Genomic DNA, 19815 nt, shown 5'->3' on the forward strand with positions numbered 1-19815 from the left:
AAAATAAAACAGTTTGTTTTTGTTTCCCAGCCACCGTGAACGAGTCATTGATTGACATGAATTTCGCTTCACAGAAATTGAATACAAAGTTTACTCAATCATAGATATAATGTTTAGTGTTCTTCTGAATGTTAGTGCTATGTTTTATGCAGCTAAAATTATAAGACTATGGCTGCAGGTCACTTAAGCACATAAGTCATGAGAAAGATTTTTGCTACAAAAACAAGTCCTGGTGACCTTAATTCTTGCCACCTGTTATATCTAATCAATTCATCACTCTCTCTGCAGTACAAAGTACAGAGGGTAAAAGCTGTCAGAGTGCTTCATATAATTCGCAATTAAGTGATCTTGCATGTGAATGATTCAAATGCAAGAAAGTCTTGAAATTTATTAAAGCATGTGTCAGGGAATTGTCATGAAACACCCAAAGGCGTAGCTGTTTATGAAACTCTTTCTCATTGACTCTCAATATAGTAGATTGCAGGAAATGTCACATCTTATTTGTAGAAATTGCCTACAATTAGCATGATAAAACACTTTGAGAGGCCAAACATTGTAGCCTTACTAAGTACTGTACTTATGCTTGACATTACAGCAACTACTCAATAAGTCAAAGATTAACTGGGAACCACTTGTTAAGATCTTTAAACATGACTTACAACACTTGTGAAAACTTCTTTTATTACATCAAATGAGGTGGGATACTTGAAACCCTCAGGTCAGGATAGTTCTTCCGATACAGTTCTGTATTTAGTGGTGCCTCACAGTATTGTAACTATTAAATACCACATTACCAATGTTGATCTGAGACACAAGGCACATACATGGCCTAATCTTATGTAACTTTGTATTGTTTCAGCAAAATGGTGGAAGGGAGTTTTTGCCTGCACAGTGACTGAATTTGCTATCAACCATATTATGTACCAGTTGGTGAAGACTTGGATGGTTGAGTCAGACTCATGGCTGCTTCCACAATAAAATGTATACATCGTTAGTCTGCAAATATGCAGTCCTTTCCACTGTTTGCTTTCTGGAGTAATATCTAACTGAATTAGGGAATGGATTTTACAATATGTTTTATGTACAGTATTTTACTAAACATGTTGTCTTTATGTAAAGCCAAAAAATATACAAAATGAGGCATTGTTGAAGCTTTACTGCTTAAAATTGTTAAATGTTATTGTTGATGTCTACGTAGACTAGTAAAGGTTTAAATATTAACAGAGAATGACGCAAGTAGTTACAGGTTTAAATTCTACCTGTGACAGGTTATGAATGGTACAGGAAAAAAACAGGTGTTTAATGCACAACTAGAACATGTCCCCAGGGATTGCCACCCACATGTAAGCTACCTTTAGACACCAGCCATTATATACATTCAAAAAATTTCCCTTGGGAAACTAAAAAATCTTCCTGTTGAGTCGTTTTAGTGTAGAACAATTGTGTTTGGACTGGTGCATTGGGACCACACCTGTGATGACTCACCTGCCAATGCTAGAACATAATTTAACATGGGGGGGGGGGACAGGCATACCTTAGGTCCATGATTCGACGTATACTCATATTAGCTGATTGTTATCAATTGAAAGTACAACTTCTCGTTCCTTGTTGATTCGCTAATATTTAACATTTAAGTAAGATTGTTGCATCAAAAACTGTAAATCATAACGGCAAACATAGCGTCAGCAACATGGATTGAAAGCCACTAATAATTTAGAGGAACGGGGACCGCTAACTGACACCTGAAACTGTTACTATTGCCTTAAATCAGGCGTGCTGCGTTACCATGGTAGCGTGTCCGCCAGAATGGCCGTAAAATACGCAGCACCTGGCTCAGCTAAGAACCGTAACGTTACATATTCCACGTTCTCGGTTCACTTGTACGAGCTACAACACGGTCGAAATCTCGATACATTCAAGACACAAATACGGTCTATCAACTATTATTGTAACCTGAGCATTTAAGGCGTGGTTGGCAAATTATTTGAGGTCTTTTTACGAAACGGTAGCAACGCTATCATGTGTGGCATGTAAGCCAATGTGGCAACTAGTAAACCTCTTACAAACCGGGATACTGCTGAAACGTCAAAGGTCACGCCAACATTACGCTCTTGTGATCCATCTTCATTGTGAACAAGGAATGTGTAGACAAGATGAAGTGAAGGTATATTTTTGTACCTACCGTACACTATAAACACTGCGCTGGGCGTGATAACGGTCCCGAGTTCAGATGGCCGTACGGGGTCCTGGGACACGCTCGGAATGGATCAAACCACAACCACCTTGTCCCGAATCATCTGCACGTTCCTCCAACAGTCTTACAAAAGCATTCCCCCCAAAATTGGAACAAAAATAAAAGGCCCAAGTCGGACAATACGTGGCCTTGTCTACCCCTGCGCCATTCGTCACCTGGAGAGTTTATAGCGGTACGCCTGGCCTGGGTCACGTCACGCTCATGTGTCAACACGCTTTTGTTAACACGGGTGATTGACGGCTACTTTTGTATCGGACAGCCGAGGCTCCGCCCCCCGCATGGCTAGTGGTACCTGGTCAGGCGTCCTGTTAGGAGCCGTATGTCTCCATCAGACTCATGGCGGGACCGTTAATATGTAAGATTATAAATCATACAGAGATGGCCAAAAAAAGACGAATGATTTGCCAGAGGATGTAGCCGGCCAAAGAGGTACTCACACCCAGGGCCAACCTATGTTTCTTCAGTCTTTGGCCGGCCAGCTCTTAGGCAAATTGTACATACCATTTTAGTCGGGTTCTAAATGTTAGGTATCTATCTAAATCAAAGAGGAGTCTGGCATCCCAACATCCTCTTGACGTGCAATATGAGTGCTGATGGAGTTATTTGAACTACTGAAATACATGTATCTACACAAGTTGCCACGGAAAAAAAAATTATTACATCCTTACTTTACCACTCTCTTCACTTAACGTTACATTCGGCACACAACCTGGTTCCTGAAATTGTGCATTACTCTACCAAGAAGATAAAGGAAATGTCAACTTTTGCGATGCGAATTCAAACACTTTAGGCCATGTTGATTTGATTATATGGATGACATCCTCTGGGAACTCCAAAACTGATGCGAGCGAGCGAATAAAAAAAAAGTTTGGCCCAAAAAAAAAGTTGCCTCCAGTATGAAATCAAAGTGGCCAGGAAGGTTGAATATAGGACTAAACACACATAGTATGGTATACCAACAGTTAGGTTACATACCCAGTACATTATACGGGTGCAAGACATTTTTGACATTTTTTTCTTCTTGGACCCATCCGAAAAAACAGACCTGGAAAAAATCAGAGGAACAGGTTTCGCCAATTACAAAATGGACACACTATGTCGGCAGGCATTTGGGGTCTTACCGGGGGCCAAGAAGACAACAAGAGGAAGTCAAGTAGAGTTTATAGTCAATTGTACCAAGTTTCTACAGTAGAAGGTACAGAGACAGTAATTAGCCTTATTACATTGTATATGGAGATGGGATTTTTAAATGCCAGTGGGAGTCCAATAATCCACCAAACAGATTCCTTTGTAGCAAAACTGACCAATTACCATTGTTTTGAGTATTGCAAATTCTCAAGTTTCCACAGACAACCAGGTTCAGATCCGGACCTGAAAATGATCCTCTGGACCTGAACGGGACCTGAATTTTCTGTACTGGTACCTCCCCCTACCAACAGTAGATTTTTTTTCTTTCTGTCCTTTCATATCTTATTCTTTGACTTTAGATCTATTTTGGCATTCTATGGCATTAGACTATGATTAGTTATCTGTTTTCTGATCCTTTTTTTTTCAATCTACGGAATATTTGTGCTCATTTTATAGCTACTTTGCCCAATTTATTGTGTGGTCGAAAACTTTTTTTTTTTTTGGAAACGGCCGAAAATTGGTGCGAGCGCGGATGTCATCCATATAATCAAATCAACATGGCCTTAGTTAATAGAGGTTTGGTCTTTGCCGTTTGGTCTTTGCCTTTATTGTGTGGACGTTTGTAGCACTGAGCATGGGCACCATTCCTCTCTATCAGTACGTGCTAATCGTTCATAATATTGGCTAAATTTCTCCTCCGTAAAATTAGAATACTTCACATATCTGTGGCTTTCCTGTTGTTGTAAGGAAGGTAGGTTGGTTGCATCACTTACCACCGTCACCAGGGGTAACGATAATGCCATGACTCGTAATCTTGGCACGTATAGGTCTGCCTACTGATATCATTGCTAATGATAAATTCAGTAGTAACATTGCCAACCCGGCACGTTGGCAGTTTATCATAAAAGGCTTCCAAGAGATGAGCATAGACCTAATACAAACTAGACACTGAACGTCATCTATATCCTCATTACAATATATTCACTCCTCGAATTCATCGTTGTCGTCGTCCCTAGTGCTGAATTGCTTGCCATTGAGGAAAGCATTTCATGGCATGGCAGCCCCTGTGATACAAACATATATTCATTCGACAACAACAACAAAAACATGGATTTGAATGAGTGATAGCGAAATATTGTACCACAAGAAATACGCTTATAGCCGACTGAGCCGAGCAATAGCAAACACCGCCCTTATATGATAAGGCATCCAACGTTCGGCATCTTTACCTGCAGTCATAAGCCGCGTACTGTATGTGTTCCCTCAACACCCTCCATATCCACCCTGAGTTGGTAGACTTTCTGTGCGGTCAGGCGGTACAGGTCATTTCCCATTCAAAACTCGACGTTCAGGTTGGAGGGGAAGCCTATCTTGTAGTCTGCCCAAACCCGATAGAACCCCACAGTCCCATCCCGACATCTTTGAAACAACTTCAAGGACAAATGATCGTTGAAATGGCGTATAAATCAAACTACCAATATTGTTCAAACATTGTATCAAACATTACTGTAACAGTTTATTGTATCCACGTGATAAGATCATATAGTCACGTATTAATAGCTGTTACACTCTCTACCGTAGTCCTTCATGGATATGCATTGACATTAGATTTGGGTAGTTATCTACAGATCTAAGTAAGGAGACACAAGATTGCGCAAGAAGTCTATTTTGAAGATTCACTGTGACGATGACGTTATATGATGGCTGCGAAAAAAAAGCAAACACACACACACATGCACGCACACAAGCACATGCATTTTGTGTGTCAGCTAACACAGATGCATCCCTATCTTCTATTTCAGGTCGTTGAATGACAGAAAGTATCGTCCAACCGCCTCCATCTGTGTCCATATCACAAACGACCAGAAAGCTTGCCAGGTTATCCCGTCGATAAACCATACACAAGCCAATCATTCAGAGCGTGGTCTCGTCCAAGTAAATGTCTGGAAATGAACTATTTGCGTTCCGTGAGGTGTTCTTTGGTTCTGTCAAACTCAAAGGTAAGCGCGAAGTGGTGTGCGACGGCGGCAGTATAATTTGTGTACTCGACAAGTTTGTGCAAACGTCTAAACGACAGTAAAAAGCCCCAAACTAAGGTTGTCAACCTGTTATCCGCAGCAGTGTAGTTGTGTGCTTTCGTACTAGGGATATAGTTACAGAAGTGCAACAGGCCTTAGCTTTCTGTTACTATCATTCCTGTCCATATTAGTAGCTCCTTGGTGCAGGAGATGGATTCCGTTCCTGTCCCGCCCACCGCCCAATGTTTACATGGATTACACGGTCGATTAACTCTGGGACAGGCAGAGGCAGTGCTAATGATCCTGCCCCACAGGAGGGGAGCTAAGGGAGTTGGCCTGTGCATCTTGAAGATAGACCGGCTGGGGCTAATTATTCCCGGTGTGTCCTGATAGTCTCGGGGGCTGTTTGCTATATGTGTTACATAACCAACATGGAATAATTGGTCCACAGAGCCTATATTTTCGAGTCACAGTGAGACTAATAGATTCCAAACTGTAAAATGCAATGTGATTTAAATTATTTCTATACACTTTCTATACACTGTCATTGTCATTGAAAGTGAGTACTTAGAGGAAAATATAAAGTCTTGTCAAGTAGGAACTGTCACAAGACATTCCTGTAAGGGCCATTCTTTATTCGATGGCTATGAAGTAAATCCACCATATCTTTTTATTCAAGATCATTAAATCAAACAACAAAACAGTTGTGTGAAGAGGTCAAGTCTGTACACTGTATATTACTATTGTGTAACATATTTTTATGCATAAATCCACTGGAAAAAAAACTTAACTACAAGTTAAGGGCAGCAGAACACTCAGTATACTGCCACAAAAATTATAAGTTGGTGAATTTACACTTGTGCTTTGTAATGACAAAACTACATTCTGTTATTGTGGATGAATGAACTTGGAGTCAAAATTTCACGCAAATATGACAATCAATATTTAAGACTTGGACCTCTCAATGTGAAGTAGCATAAGAAATGGCATCCAAGAATGTGGTTCAAGGAAGGTCAACTGCTATACCAATATGTACAAGAAGTCACAAAGTTATAAAACATCTAAAGATAAAAATTTGTCACAGTTGCCATGTACAACATTTTACAATCTCCCCTTAAGAAGCATGGACCTGATAGGAGAGAGACACTATCCACTATTCACAGCAAGCTACAGAATATTACTTTAATAGTGACAAGAAAAGAGGATATTTGTGCTACCTATGGAAACCCTAGGTACAAAATTGTCCCCAGAAGAGCGATGTCCTTAAATTCTGCTTGTACATTTGGCATTTTTTTTACATTTTGTTGAGGTTGTCCACAGTAGCAACTCAACCTTTCTCACAGTCACAGCTTTAGTACAGTAACTACATTGTACGAGAAAACTAAGTACATATTCATTGTACATTAATATACAGGCTGCTTGGATAGTCAAAATCACAAAATGTTCTAATCAAACAGACCCATGAGTAGAATTTGTTAATTGACCACCACCCTGAACAAAAGGCAAGTCAATATGATAATAGTACTATGATTACATGTTGTTGAGCATGTATGAAAATACAATTCTGCCTTCCTCAAGCTGCTAGGCTTTATCACGAATCTACTTAAAAGTACAATCCATGGAGACACATATGTAACAACTGTAGGCTGTACAGTAAAGAAATCAAATCAAATCTAGGAAGAGAATGTTACAGCTTGTTTCTACTGTCGGTCTCCTCAAACATATCACTTCTTCTCAGCAGGCGGCTCACGCACCAGTGAGAGCAGTTTGTCCATCTTCGCAATCTCAACCTCAGGTCCCTTTGCTGCCTCCACACCCTTCTTCTCCTGAAAACAGAAAAAAGAGCAAAATGAATTTCAATTATCTTCTTCAAAAGCTACTAGTACTCAGAGCACTCTTCATACTGTCCATATTGACTGCAAACCAGACATGTACTCGACACCATGTGTCTTACTTTATGTCATTGATTTGACCCTGTGTTAAGTAAGACTTTAAACCACTCTGATTGACTTGTTTGTTTGTTTGTTTGATGGACAATCTGTTGTTGATTTTGGGGCCTGTTTTACTGAAAATTGGATCAACTTTTTCAGAGATCAAATCTATACATATTAAAAAGGTAAAAGGTGTTCACTGGCTGGACGATGGGGCAAGATAAACTGCTATCTTTTTGTTATTGGGTTATTGGGTGAGCCGACTACTCACTCTTTGCAGCCAGGGGCTGAATTGCGAGGAGCTTACAATAGTTTTGTCTTCTTGTTGTTTTGTCTTCAGTGTAGGAAGGCAAGTGCTATAGACTGCATCATGTTGCTCTAACTCAGCTGGAAAACTTTATAAGAATCAAATTGAAAGTTCTCTGTGATTTTTTTCAAAACAAGTTTTCGGCTGTGTGTCAAGTTTGGTGTTCTGGCATCTTTAATATCCTAGCAAGTGCAATTTTAGATTCAAAGTTACATTTTCTATGCCACTGTGAGACTAATTTGTTGGAACCTGTGATTGGCTGTGACAAATGTGAGATATCATTTAAGGTGGTTAAATTCCTGCTCATAAATTTGTGTCATTCAGCTATACTACATCTGGGTGCCAAAATCCGGTGATGTTTACTACTCCAACCCTCGTCCTATCACCAGCCCACTGTAGCCTGACCTACCTTGCGTCCTCTGCGCATACCAATTATATCCACCTTTTCAGCAGAAGGCAACAAGTGGTTTCAGTCAATAAAGTACATGATACATTAACTCAGGCAATGTCAACTGCAGCTGTATCAGAATGCAACAGCCAATGCTTTAGTGCTGTTAATAGTCTTTTTACCTTAGCCAATATTGACAAAGGAGGCTGTTCATTTAACCCTCATCGTTTTTCAATCAACAGACAAACATCTATCTTAAGTACGAAAATCTACTGTAAGAAAACGAATGATTAAAGATGAGAAAGAACAATATGAAATTTGTAATCTTATTGGATTGCACTCAGGATATTACATTGTTGTTTGTTCTAGTCACTAATAAACCAGTATTTAACTGACTTCGTTAAAGACAAACAGTGTTACATCATGTTCAGTAATTACCTTTGGCATCTTCCTAAGGTTGGGTGAAAGCTTCAAGCTTGTCACGTAGCCCCTACAGAAGGAAAACAATAAAGAAATCGAAATTAGACGTTGACAAAAGACAATAGACATCTTGTAATGTCAAGAAAAGTATCAAATACCATGTCAATAAACTTAAGTGAGATTTCTACTGACCTGTCATCTCCAACAATGATCATGGGGTAGTTGGGGTTAAACTCGATGTGAGTCAGCTTGGTTTTCTTCTTGGTGACAACAACCTGCTCACACAGGGCCTCATACTTGTTCACATTCAGGTCAAAGACGTGAACCTGTAACAAACAAAAGTTGCTAAATCATTGTGGATGAAATGAAGAATACTTGTTTCCATTAACTGGCAATTGTTCTCCAACTATGAATCCAGAAAACCTTTTTTCCTGTCAGCCACACACACACACACACATACATGTAAGCATTGTAAACATACAATGCACACAGTTCAAGTTGAAGTCATTCTTTGTCTAAAAAAATTTGAACACACTAATCTACCAAGAGTAATGGCAAACATTCATTGTGACACTAAACCATTAGATAGTTGACTTAAAATGAGTATTTATTACTACAACTGTAACAGTACTATAATTCTTATAGGGGAAATTAAAAAAAAGCTGTCACCTTGCCATCAGAGGTGACTGCAGCAAACACTGTGGAGGAATAGGGAGCCCAGGCCACATCACCCACGGAACTGCCCAGGTCAAAGGTGAACAGTGGCCTATGGCAAGAAAACATTGCATATTATAAGCCAAAGCATCCAATGAAAACTGTGAACGCCATTATACGTCATCAACAGTTTAGTAATTTACTACAAGGATGTTTTCATATCAATGACAACAATGAAAATATGTATCATGCTGAATGTTATTAAACATCCAAATGTTATGTAGATCAAAACACCACATCAGCGCATTGTAGTGTGTACATAGATGGTGTTGTAAATTCTATAACCTACATGTTGGAGGTGTGCTCCCAGATCTTGACCGTCCAGTCAGCACTGCAGGAGAGGAAGATCTTGGGGTGGAAGGTGTTCCAGCGGACAGAGTGCACCGCCATGTGGTGGGCATCAAATGTGTCCAGGAACTGGCTGGAATAGGCCTTGGAGCACTTGTGGATCTTACCTTCCTCTGTCCCCACCAGGAACAGGTAGTCAGTCTGTTTATGGAAGTCAAAAGCTGTGCCACAACCTGTGGAGAGAGCAGAACATTTTACAGGTGAGAAGTATGAACTGCTTTTTCAAAGTATCGAATTTAAAGACTTGAAAAGAAACACTTAGCCTAAGTGAGTAAACATCAATCATCATAGATATCAGATGTTTTTGTTCTTTGAAAACTCTCCCAACCTTTCTTCACATCTTGAAAAGTTGAGAAAAGTGAAACTCATGGTCATGGTCTTACCCAGAGTGAAGAGCTGGGTACCCTCAGCTCCATCAGCCGGGGACTCATCCAGCTTCAGCAGGATGACATCTGTGCACAACAGCTCATTCTGAACAAGGAAGACAAGGGTTATGTCACTGTTGTTTACACAGTTATTACACACTTCTCGCTGAAGGGAAAACAAACAACCATGTAAAGACGTCTCTAGTACCTATTAATACAGGAAGCTAAAAACTCACCTTGACCAGAGTCCAGGAGACCACCCTGCCATCTCCTCCAATGGAGAAAAAGTTCATGTTGTTGTCCAAGTCATCCTTTTGCCATTTGACCTACAAGGGACTGAGAAAACATCTGTTGAGATGACAACATTTATAGGATATGTGATTTATCATTATCATACAACTTAGGACAAGTGCAAAGTAGCTATTAGGACATTCTTTTCAACTTACATTTTCAAGATATTTATCTGAGATTCAAAGTACATGTATCTGGGTTTGGCTGATTTCAAGCTCAAAGTGAACGATATTATTTGAGAAAGATTACCTATTGTTACAAAACATTGCACACATATATATCAAAAGCAGATTTAAATCATGATCCTCTATCATCCTACCTCCCAGACAGGGTCCGTGTGTTTCCCTCCCTTAGCCGTGCACTTGTACATGGGCTCCTGTATCTTCTCAGTCAGGCTGAACACCCCCACACTGCCGTCATAGAACCCCACAGCCACCAGGTGAGGGTAGGCGGGGTGGATGTCCAGGCACATCACACCTGTCTCCGTGTTGTAGATGAACTCTGGGAAGGACGGGTTCTTCAGGGAGTACAGGCAGATCAGACCACGCGTCTGCTTCAGGAAGTCATCTGAAAGAAGATGGATCAACAATCAAAAGGGTTGTTGATACGCCCTTGCAATGGTACTTTGGAGATATATTAATCAGGGTGCTGAAAGTTAAAGATTGTTTGACATTCAATGCGCAGATTCAATATTCCATTTAGTACATGTAATTTTGCCACAAGTAGGAAAGGGCATTAAAATTCATCCTCTACTCAACCTACATATTGAGTCATCAGATCACCTTGCAACAGTCTCACAGGGAAACTAAGGTTGTAAAATACTACCATCCCCCAGCTGAAATGTTTTTCCAAATATTGTCCCATACCTAGCATACTACTACTACTACTACTACCTAGCATCACATAGTTAGGTCCATAGATCTGGACAGAGGTGAACATGTTTAACAGGTGAAAATATAGTAGGACTTACATGAGCCATGGCCTACAGCCAGCAGGTCTCTGTACTTGGGGTCCCTGCAAATAAGAATCAGAGGAAAATTGTGATGCAAAGGATGTTTGTGCCTTTCCTAATAGCTACAAGGCCTACAATGTATTTCCATTATTCATTTGTCATGGAAGTCTTGTATAAGATTAATAAAGGCTACAAACATTTGTTAGGGAAGTTAAGATGTATTTCACATGCATGCCCCACTTTCAAGATTTAAAAATCTTCAATTCATGCCAGCATCTTATGACTACAAATGATGATTACAGTGAATGACAAATTGAATATCTTATGACTGACCAGCAGATGGAAGTGACTGCAAGTCTCTTCGACTTCTCATAGCTGAACTTCCACAGAGGCAGTAAGGTGCCCTCCTGTTCCCTGTACTCATCAGACACATCCTCCCAGTACTTAAAGTCTGCAAGAAAAACAATGAACATGAAAATTCCCCAAATGACTCTAAACATTGTTTTCCCATGAACAAATGAAAAGTAATGGTGGGTAGATAGCAACTATGCATCATATGCAGATTAAAAATCGTAAAATAAGTGGGTACCTTGTGCAATGTCATCATAGGTGTTTTGGTTCACCATCCTTTCCAGAATCTTGGCAGGTTTCTCAATTCTTGTTATGTCATCGCCCTGGAGAAGGAAAAGGGGACTGTCACAAACATGCAGAGGTAAGGAAACATATCCTTTATTTCTTATTCAATATACAAAACATTTCTATTTCTACAACTTCTCCAGATGAGCTGCCCAAGTACACAAAGGAATCATAAGACTTTGGTATTTGCCATGTTATTGTTCAAGCCACAGCTAAAAAGGTTCTGTCAGTTGTTAGCACACAGAGGAAACACATGTACAGTAGGCAAAGAAAAATGTCAGATTCAGGAGAAAGTTATATGATTTTATGATCCACCACGCAGTAAGGAACACCTTACCTGGCTCTCGATAGCTGATATCTTCTTCCTGTTGGTGCTCTCCTGTTGTCCACGGAAGCCCTTCTTTTCTTTGGACTTCTCCTGACGTTGGATGTCCTCCACGTACGCATCATAGATCTCCCACTGGTTGGCTGTTGAGGAGAAGTTCACCCGAGGTGGCGGCTCAGTCTGTGTGCCTCTCTCCTGTAGAACAGATTAGCAAAGTCTGGTCAGTACAAAATTAGGCACCGTACTGAAGCTGTCAAAGCAGACTATATTTCTTTGTACTACTACGAGTACGTACCAGAAACAGAACTTGTCAACGACACATAAATAACACTAAAACTCATGATTGCCCTGATGGAATCGTACCCTGTAAGGGTTATTGAAGGTCTGAGATGCCCTCTCACTGAAGTTGAACTGGTTGGTGAGTTTTTTGTCCCCTCCCTTTGCTGCTGGTGCCGTCTGGGTTGCACCTTCCTCCTTCTCCGCCTCTCCTCCCTCACCCTGCAAATAGATTAACAGAGGCTTAACCAACAGCAACTTGGATTGTTCAATTTTCAATCTAATTTCCATTTTGTGAAACTCATGCTTCCTTACAATTGATTAATATAAGATGCTAGGCAAAGTATATGTGGTCATTTTCTCCTTAATACAAAAATATGAGGCTACAGAGGTCATTAACAATACTTCAGATTTTGCAACTTGCATGTAAATGTCTGGTAGAATCATATAGTTAATCATATTGTGACTGACCTCAGGTTTTGCCTCCCCCTCGCCACCTTCACCTGCTGCCTCTGCCTTCTCCTCTCCCTCAGCCACTGCTGGCTCACTGGGAGCTGGGAAAAGACAGGACCAAAGATATATATACAAAACTGACATTTCAACAGTGTAAAAAACATTTAGTGTGTCTTAGCACATTTCAATGCCCATGTGAAAAGTGACACAATGGTCTAGCCAACTGCACATATTACAGACGATTCTTATTATTACTTTATAAGTCATCTACCTTCAGCAAGACCACCTCGGGCCATCTGCCTCCTGGCCTCATCAGAGTCCTTGTGCAGCATGTTCCCATCCAGGGAGAAATGGATGGCCAGCTGGTCAACACTGGCTACCTGCTTGAACACCTTTTCCTGGGGGAATGACACAAGCAAATGATAAATAAGGCAAAATACATAGCCACAGGTTAACTATATTTGTATATACTCCTAAAACAGCTAAATGGCAAAGTTACAAGACTATCCCCACCTCTGGAAGTGCTTAAGTAACCAGACATACTCTGCAATATATTGTTTTTCATCCTCCAGAAACTTACCATATTGCAATGTATCACTAGATTCAAAACAAAATTGTGCAATAACACTGTAGCTGTTCCTACCTTGAAACTAAACCTGACAATGTTCTGCGGTGCATGGGGATTGTTGGCTGTCAGGATACGGGTGAATTCTTCCTTCATTTCCTATAAAAAAAATATATGTACCATTGCATTTGTTGATACAAGTCACACATGAATGCCTGGATAGATGCATGGTTGTCAACTATTCTCCGTGGTACTGAAACATAAGCTGCTTATGAGTTTTCACCAACGCCAAAAGGCATGCTGAGTCCCATTGTATATAAACTGCTTCATTCCAGTGTGACATCTGTATTCAAAATCAATTCAGAGGAACTTTCTCATTGTGGACCTTTTTATATCACGATCATATTTGTCATGCTATAACATTTTAGTATCACTAGTTTGTTAGTTCTTATACCATAACAAAATAGAGGACACTTATGATATTCGTACCAATCTGTTTCCAGTGATAGAATACATCTAAGCCATCCATATGAATGCTGTTTGAGAGGCTATTGAATTACAAATTGGTATATGATGACTCTGAAGTTACATTGAACCACTTACCTGTTCTGTCAGTTCTAACTGGTCATCTGGTTTCACCATTGTTTTTTGCTGTAAATGAGGAAAGAAATTTAATACTATTATACAATGCATTCAAAGACTACCTTACTGTACAATGTGGAAAACATATTTCCTCTACATATGAAAGAATCCATACAGAGTATAAGTCAATAGATAGAGACCTTATTAGCAGTCAAAATATCAACTTATTTCTGGCAAACTTACCTGCATCCATTCATCTCCTACCTCCCCCATCTCTGACATGTCATCCATATCCTGTCAACAAGAAAACAAGAGGAGTCAAACATGTCTGGATACAAAGATGACAATTTCGTCATGTTTTGGTGAACAGGTATTTCAAAAATATCTAAAACTAGTGAAAGAACCAAAAAATGCATAAATATATACGAGTTAAATGTCATCATTACATAATAAAATACCAGAACTACATGGTTGAACAGATACAATGTCCAAACAGGTTATTTTCCGATGTGAGTTATAGATTGAGACAAGCAGTCATGCACCTGGGACAGGTAAATCTCTTATGTACCTGCCAGACAGGTAATGACAAAACTTGAGTGTGAAAATATTTCACATCAACTATCCAATTCATGTTCTAACATTGATAATAATGATAATGATACCTTCGAATTGTCATCATCCGATCAAATAATTCTTACCTTTCCCCTGGGAGTCTTCCCTTTTGCTCCCTTGCTTGCTTTTTTGCTGGCAATGCCCTGGCTAGACATGGTGTCTGCCGGCTGAAACAAGAGTGAAGGAATGATAATCTCTTTGCTAGGAAAACAAAAATTATTTCTTAAGTCAGAAGAGTGTCTGTCTAGCAATTAAGATGGTTGCATCGTTAACTTGAGGGCTAGATGGAATTGCACTTTTGTCCTTAACACCGTGAACAATGACATCTGTAATATCACATGTGGTATTATTCCATATTTGCAGCCAACACTTGCATTACAATTAGATGATAACCTTCTAATGAGGGGCTGCTACAGAACTAAGTTATACTTATGAAGTGCCAAGTTATACCAGTCACTTCAGAAGAACAACAACTTGCAAGGAGCAATCACTCTACTCTACTCCACAACAGGGCGTCTCTAAGACCTATCTAACAGAGTAACTGCTACCACGATAAGCACAAACAAACCTTCTTAAGCGCCGGTTTTGCTGCAACCGGCATGGTGCCTCTCCTAAGACGTGAAACGCCTTTTACTTGCAGAAGGAATCAGAACTTCCTAGGTTGACAAAATGGCGGCTCTTCAGCTTTGGAGTCGTCATGGAGATCACTGCACATGCGCAGTGAAAAACCTTCCCAGGAAGCTGTGCGCTGACCCCTGGAGAAAAAGATGGCGATGGAAGTTCACATTTCCTAGGTTTGGCCCGAAAATATGGCATTTTTAGCGATTTGTCCTTGATTTAGAGAGAAGATGTCAAGTGAAACTCCTGAGTCATCAAGTGGTAGCTCTTCTATCAATTCCAGTCCTTCAAAACATGCTGTAAGTAGAACTCATTACATTTCATGAGGTAAAGTGGACGAGTGACTCAGCCCCCTTCCGGTTGAACCACCTGACGTTCGCGTTCTAACATATATAGTCTGTGCAAGTGCAGTTTCATGTTTGTTGTTTTAGCACTGGATATATCTCCAATATTTGACGGTATTTGTCGAGCATTCGTAGTCTGTTTTTTTACCCTCCCCACATTCCACCACAGTTTCCATAGAATCCATACCTAATACGCTCTTGCCTCAAGGCAGATTCTAAATTAGATTTATGAATAATACTATAATAATAGCTTGATTGCGTCGATAGTGAGTCCATGTAAATATGATCACGGCGATTCATAAATTATTAATGGCCACTTTATTTTGTACGTTTTCATGTTCAGTGTGCTGTTTAGAAAGTCTTCCTAATAATGTCACATCCTTGACAAACAAGCCAGCAGCTCGGCTACATTTACTTTGAACGCCCACGTCAAGTGCCTTGCCAGAGCTGCGTGCATTGACTTGAAAGTTGAAAGCAATTATCTACCCCGCCACTCTGTGGTAAAACCAGATAAGACAATCAATCCAAAATGCATTCATCAGCCTTTCAAACCTAAAAGCCCCATCCCTACATGAGCTATTTGTGTATACTTCATTATTGGAAGTGACATCTGGAGTTGTATTTTAAATATTAAAGAGTAGCTGTAGATCAGAACGGTGAATGGTACTGTAAATCTTGAAATGTTCACGGGAGATTTATTTTTGAAGTTCTTGCTGAGACTTCAGTATTGATGCAAAATTGTTTCACTGTCGCAAATGTGTTTTGTATTTTTATGTTTTATGTGTATTCTGTACTGCAAAAATGTTTTTACTACAAAGTGGGCTTAATGTCTCTTTGCCTAGCATCATTTAGATGTAGATGTAGATGTAGATACAAAATCCTCTGCCCCCTACTGCTGCATTAAATCCCATTAAAAACATTTTGCCGTGCCATCAAACCCCTAGCGCTATGCTCAAAGGATTAGTTGGTGCAGTAAAAAGGCAGGATGTTTGACTAGGGTATATCAATTTCAATACAACATATGGGCAGAGTCAGAAGCTATGATGAAATCAGTCAGAAACACATGCTGTCATACAGATTCATACAATGCTTTATAATCCAGTAAATTGCATGAACATGTAGTATTTGTTTTAATTCTTATTCTATTTTACCAGAAAATAATTCATCTTTCACCACATGTAGTTGCAAGTTTTTCTGTTTCTATTTTGCAGGTATCAAATGGCATGGGTCACAAGAGTCTTCCTCCTATCAAAGTCAACATCAGACCATCCCAATTACAGAAGAAAATAGGTGATGAAATATAGATGTATACAAATAGAATATAGTCAAATATATATCTAGCTAACAAACATATGTATTTCTCTTTATGATGTTCAATCTCTGAGTCCAACCTGGTGTGAACTGTCGCTGTCTGTAGCCGCTATGCGTGATGTCTGCAGATTATTGATTGATTGGTTACCAGTATTATTATAATAACATGTTAAAAAAAAGGATAAATACTGTGTCAAAAAATATTCAAAGGGCATTTTGGTGTGTGGGTGTTAATCGCAGTTCACTAAAATGTATTGAATACTTGTTGATAATGTTGGTCTTTATTTTCTTTTTGATGCACACAGCAAGTTGTATGGTGAATGTTTGATGGGACATTTGTATAGATGCTTCTATTGTCAGACACAATTAATACAACATAGTAATAAACTTCTAAAGGTCGACATTGCTGCCTTTCAAATTGAATTTGTGAAATCCTTGATTTTATAATGGGCATAACGTGCAAAATATCCAAGTATGACTAAAAAGACAATAAAACATACGTAGCTTTTTATCAATGAAATTAGTTGCGAGTTCTGTCAAATAGCTCAGCCACAGTGATGCCGCCAACATATTCCATCTTCAGTAAGATGCCCCCTTACACAACCTTAGTAGACTGCTAGATGCTGCCTTCATCAAGTAATTTTTCTCCTTGTCGTATTATGACATAGATATCATAGCAAGGATGCATTCTCAAATATGTGCCCTGTGGAAAAAATAAGGTTGTATGCCTAAGAACCTATGTGAAATTGATTTACCAACTTGATGAAACTATTTACGGATACAATTTGAGATATATATTATATATACCTATAGATCAAGGCACACATCATACCTACATTGATCTAGCACAGTCCCAGCTCTGACCTTAGCAAAACTTTTTCTTGTCATATTCAGAGAAACAGAGAGAAATCACCAGGAGAGTACAACAGTCGAGTCATGTCCTGCCAGTTCCTGTCTCTCCCATTGATCAACAGCCCAAAAAGTCTTTGATTCTTCCCATAACCAGGTAAGGTCATGACTGAAATGATTTGACAAAATGTGCATAAATTGTATGACTGTGCAATTACAAAATAGGGTTGCAACTTGCAAGTACCCTGAGGCATTCAGAATTGTGATAGGTGCAGCTAACACCATTTAGTGCTTGATAGGCCCTTTGTTTCAGCTTAAATGAATTTGCTATACTGTACAAACATGTAAATGCAATGGGATATATCCATGATTTCCATGACATTGCACACCATGCATGTTGTTTGAAGTTACTTCCTGGATTTGAGATTCCCTCTCCTAAAAAAAAACATGTAGAATTTTTAAGGGACAGTTCTTTACACTTTAATGTTGCACCTTTATTCTTGATATTCCAACAGATTAGCAGTCCCTGAAAGATCATCTTTATCCAGCGAGATGGACCACAGGACAGCTGAGCAGAGACCACTGGTGGAGATTGATACAGATAGGTTAGAAGGAACACATTTTCTCAGCTGTACCAAGAGGAGTTTTATTATAGATGCTGTATAACTACTAGTACTAAGTAAACTGCAACCTGTCCACCTGTTCTTTTGATCGGCACTTTCGAATACTCTGTTAGACGGCAAGTGTAAACTGCATGTGTCTTACAGCTTCCAACACATTTTTCAGTTATTTCATCGAAGTTTTCCTTTCCCTCTCTTATACAGTGAAGATGAATTTGAAGTGCCAAGTACTGCATCCAAGGTACGATTGGTTTCCACACAGTATCTTCATACCATGGACAGAATGGATTTGCAAATGTTGCTTGCAAAGTCAGCTTGATTTATACACCCTTTGCTTTTACATCTAGAACAAAGGCAAGAAGTAAATTGTGTGGGGATATCATTCAATTTGTTAAGATTGAAAACTACTTGGCATAACTCCATAACTAGATGTAAATAATGACGTCCTAATATTACCACCTTTAGCCATATCCCTGCAGCAGGGTAGTCATGTACCAAACTTAATTTTGATTGCAACAGAAGCCAATGGGGGCAGGGATGAGCAATTTAAGTACATGTACACATTTTGACATGCGTATTGCTTCATATGTATCATTTCGTTTGCATGATGTACATTCCTGTTATTTTCACATGTGACTAACAGATCAATGGAGACCTGAAGAAGCAGCTCCTGAAGGATGGTTTCAGGCTGGATGAGATCCCTGATGATGAAGACCTGGACCTGATCCCACCACGGCCAATGAACGAGAGATGTGTGTGCTGTCACACCCAAGTGGGATGCTCTATACAATGATTTTGCCACTGTAGTGATAAGAGAACTGTGTAAATATGAGATTATGTATGAAATCATTATTAATGTTTATGTTGTATATGATGCAGTAATGGCTCCAATGAGGGAAATGAGGAGGATTTACATATTCTTTAAGATGTGTTGCAAAGGAAAGCATAATAAGGATGATATCTTGCCTAGAAACTTTTAGCATTTATGACTATCTAAAATGTAAATGTTGTTTTGCTTGAGAATCTGAATTGTACGATATGCAATTTTACAGAAATTCGTTGACTTCATTGTATATGTTCAACCAAGCATCTATACCTACTGGTGTAATCATTGTTTTGAGAGATTATCAAATATTTTGTGTTAATTTTGGAACCACTGGTAATGGGCAAGCTTGTAAGGGACAGGAAAACTCATGAGATTGCTAATATTGTAAGATAGGCCAACTCCAAAACTGGTTCTTGGGATTCCAAATGTGCAAGATGTTTTTTCTTGAATGTAGAGCAAAGTTGGTAAATATATATGCTTCAAACTTCACATACAGGTCTTGGTTTACTCCTGTGTTTATGGTGGTGTCCTTTAACTTCTGGCCATGTCAGTGTAAACAAAAAATTAATTGCTTCTTCAACCCTACCTGGTTGCTATTTGACTTGAGTGATATGAAGTGTGTTTGTCCAGAAACAAAACAAGACAGATTCCCCTTAAATCAAATGGCTATTTACCACATGAA

The 19815-nt window shown here is 39.3% G+C and overlaps 3 protein-coding genes across 3 annotated transcripts in view; 1 reads left to right on the forward strand and 2 right to left on the reverse strand.

Annotated features, from left to right (window-relative positions):
* LOC118409082 (adhesion G-protein coupled receptor V1-like) overlaps positions 1-2446 on the reverse strand; it is a 52424-nt gene extending 49978 nt beyond the window's left edge. The window contains exon 1 of the mRNA XM_035809946.1: positions 2183-2446. The gene's annotated coding sequence lies outside the window, so the exon portion shown is untranslated. The remainder of the gene's footprint in view (positions 1-2182) is intronic.
* A 3605-nt stretch (positions 2447-6051) lies between these two features.
* LOC118404324 (dynein intermediate chain 2, ciliary-like) lies at positions 6052-15281 on the reverse strand. The gene is made up of 20 exons (XM_035803396.1): positions 15134-15281; positions 14652-14732; positions 14197-14247; positions 13975-14022; positions 13450-13530; positions 13078-13204; positions 12825-12907; positions 12441-12575; positions 12090-12272; positions 11706-11790; positions 11450-11567; positions 11135-11178; positions 10484-10731; positions 10110-10199; positions 9892-9979; positions 9450-9681; positions 9116-9212; positions 8639-8772; positions 8465-8516; positions 6052-7226 (listed from the first exon to the last, which is right to left on the reverse strand). Exons 1-20 carry the CDS (start codon positions 15164-15166, stop codon positions 7125-7127), a joined length of 2112 nt encoding a protein of 703 aa, XP_035659289.1. The 5' UTR covers positions 15167-15281; the 3' UTR covers positions 6052-7124.
* A 34-nt stretch (positions 15282-15315) lies between these two features.
* On the forward strand, positions 15316-19622 carry LOC118404335 (protein FAM219A-like). Its single transcript, XM_035803406.1, has 6 exons — positions 15316-15482; positions 16739-16817; positions 17733-17844; positions 18203-18292; positions 18512-18548; positions 18951-19622. The coding sequence occupies exons 1-6, from the start codon at positions 15414-15416 to the stop codon at positions 19098-19100; spliced, it is 537 nt and encodes a 178-aa protein (XP_035659299.1). The 5' UTR covers positions 15316-15413; the 3' UTR covers positions 19101-19622.
* The last annotated feature ends 193 nt before the right edge of the window (positions 19623-19815 follow it).

This window comes from Branchiostoma floridae, chromosome 2 (genome assembly GCF_000003815.2).
Source record: "Branchiostoma floridae strain S238N-H82 chromosome 2, Bfl_VNyyK, whole genome shotgun sequence".
Lineage (NCBI taxonomy): Eukaryota > Metazoa > Chordata > Leptocardii > Amphioxiformes > Branchiostomatidae > Branchiostoma > Branchiostoma floridae.

Bases quoted from the DNA above. Each gene is read 5' to 3' on its own strand.
- LOC118404324 (XM_035803396.1), bottom strand. From the start codon at position 15,166: ATGCCGGTTGCAGCAAAACCGGCGCTTAAGAAG. The intron at 14,248-14,651 runs GTAAGAATTATT...TCTTGTTGACAG, and splicing joins GGAAGACTCCCAGGGGAAAG to GATATGGATGACATGTCAGA. The intron at 12,908-13,077 runs GTAGATGACTTA...GTCTTTTCCCAG, and splicing joins CCGAGGTGGTCTTGCTGAAG to CTCCCAGTGAGCCAGCAGTG.
- LOC118404335 (XM_035803406.1), top strand. From the start codon at position 15,414: ATGTCAAGTGAAACTCCTGAGTCATCAAGTGGTAGCTCTTCTATCAAT. The intron at 15,483-16,738 runs GTAAGTAGAACT...TCTATTTTGCAG, and splicing joins CCAGTCCTTCAAAACATGCT to GTATCAAATGGCATGGGTCA. The intron at 17,845-18,202 runs GTAAGGTCATGA...ATATTCCAACAG, and splicing joins TTGATTCTTCCCATAACCAG to ATTAGCAGTCCCTGAAAGAT.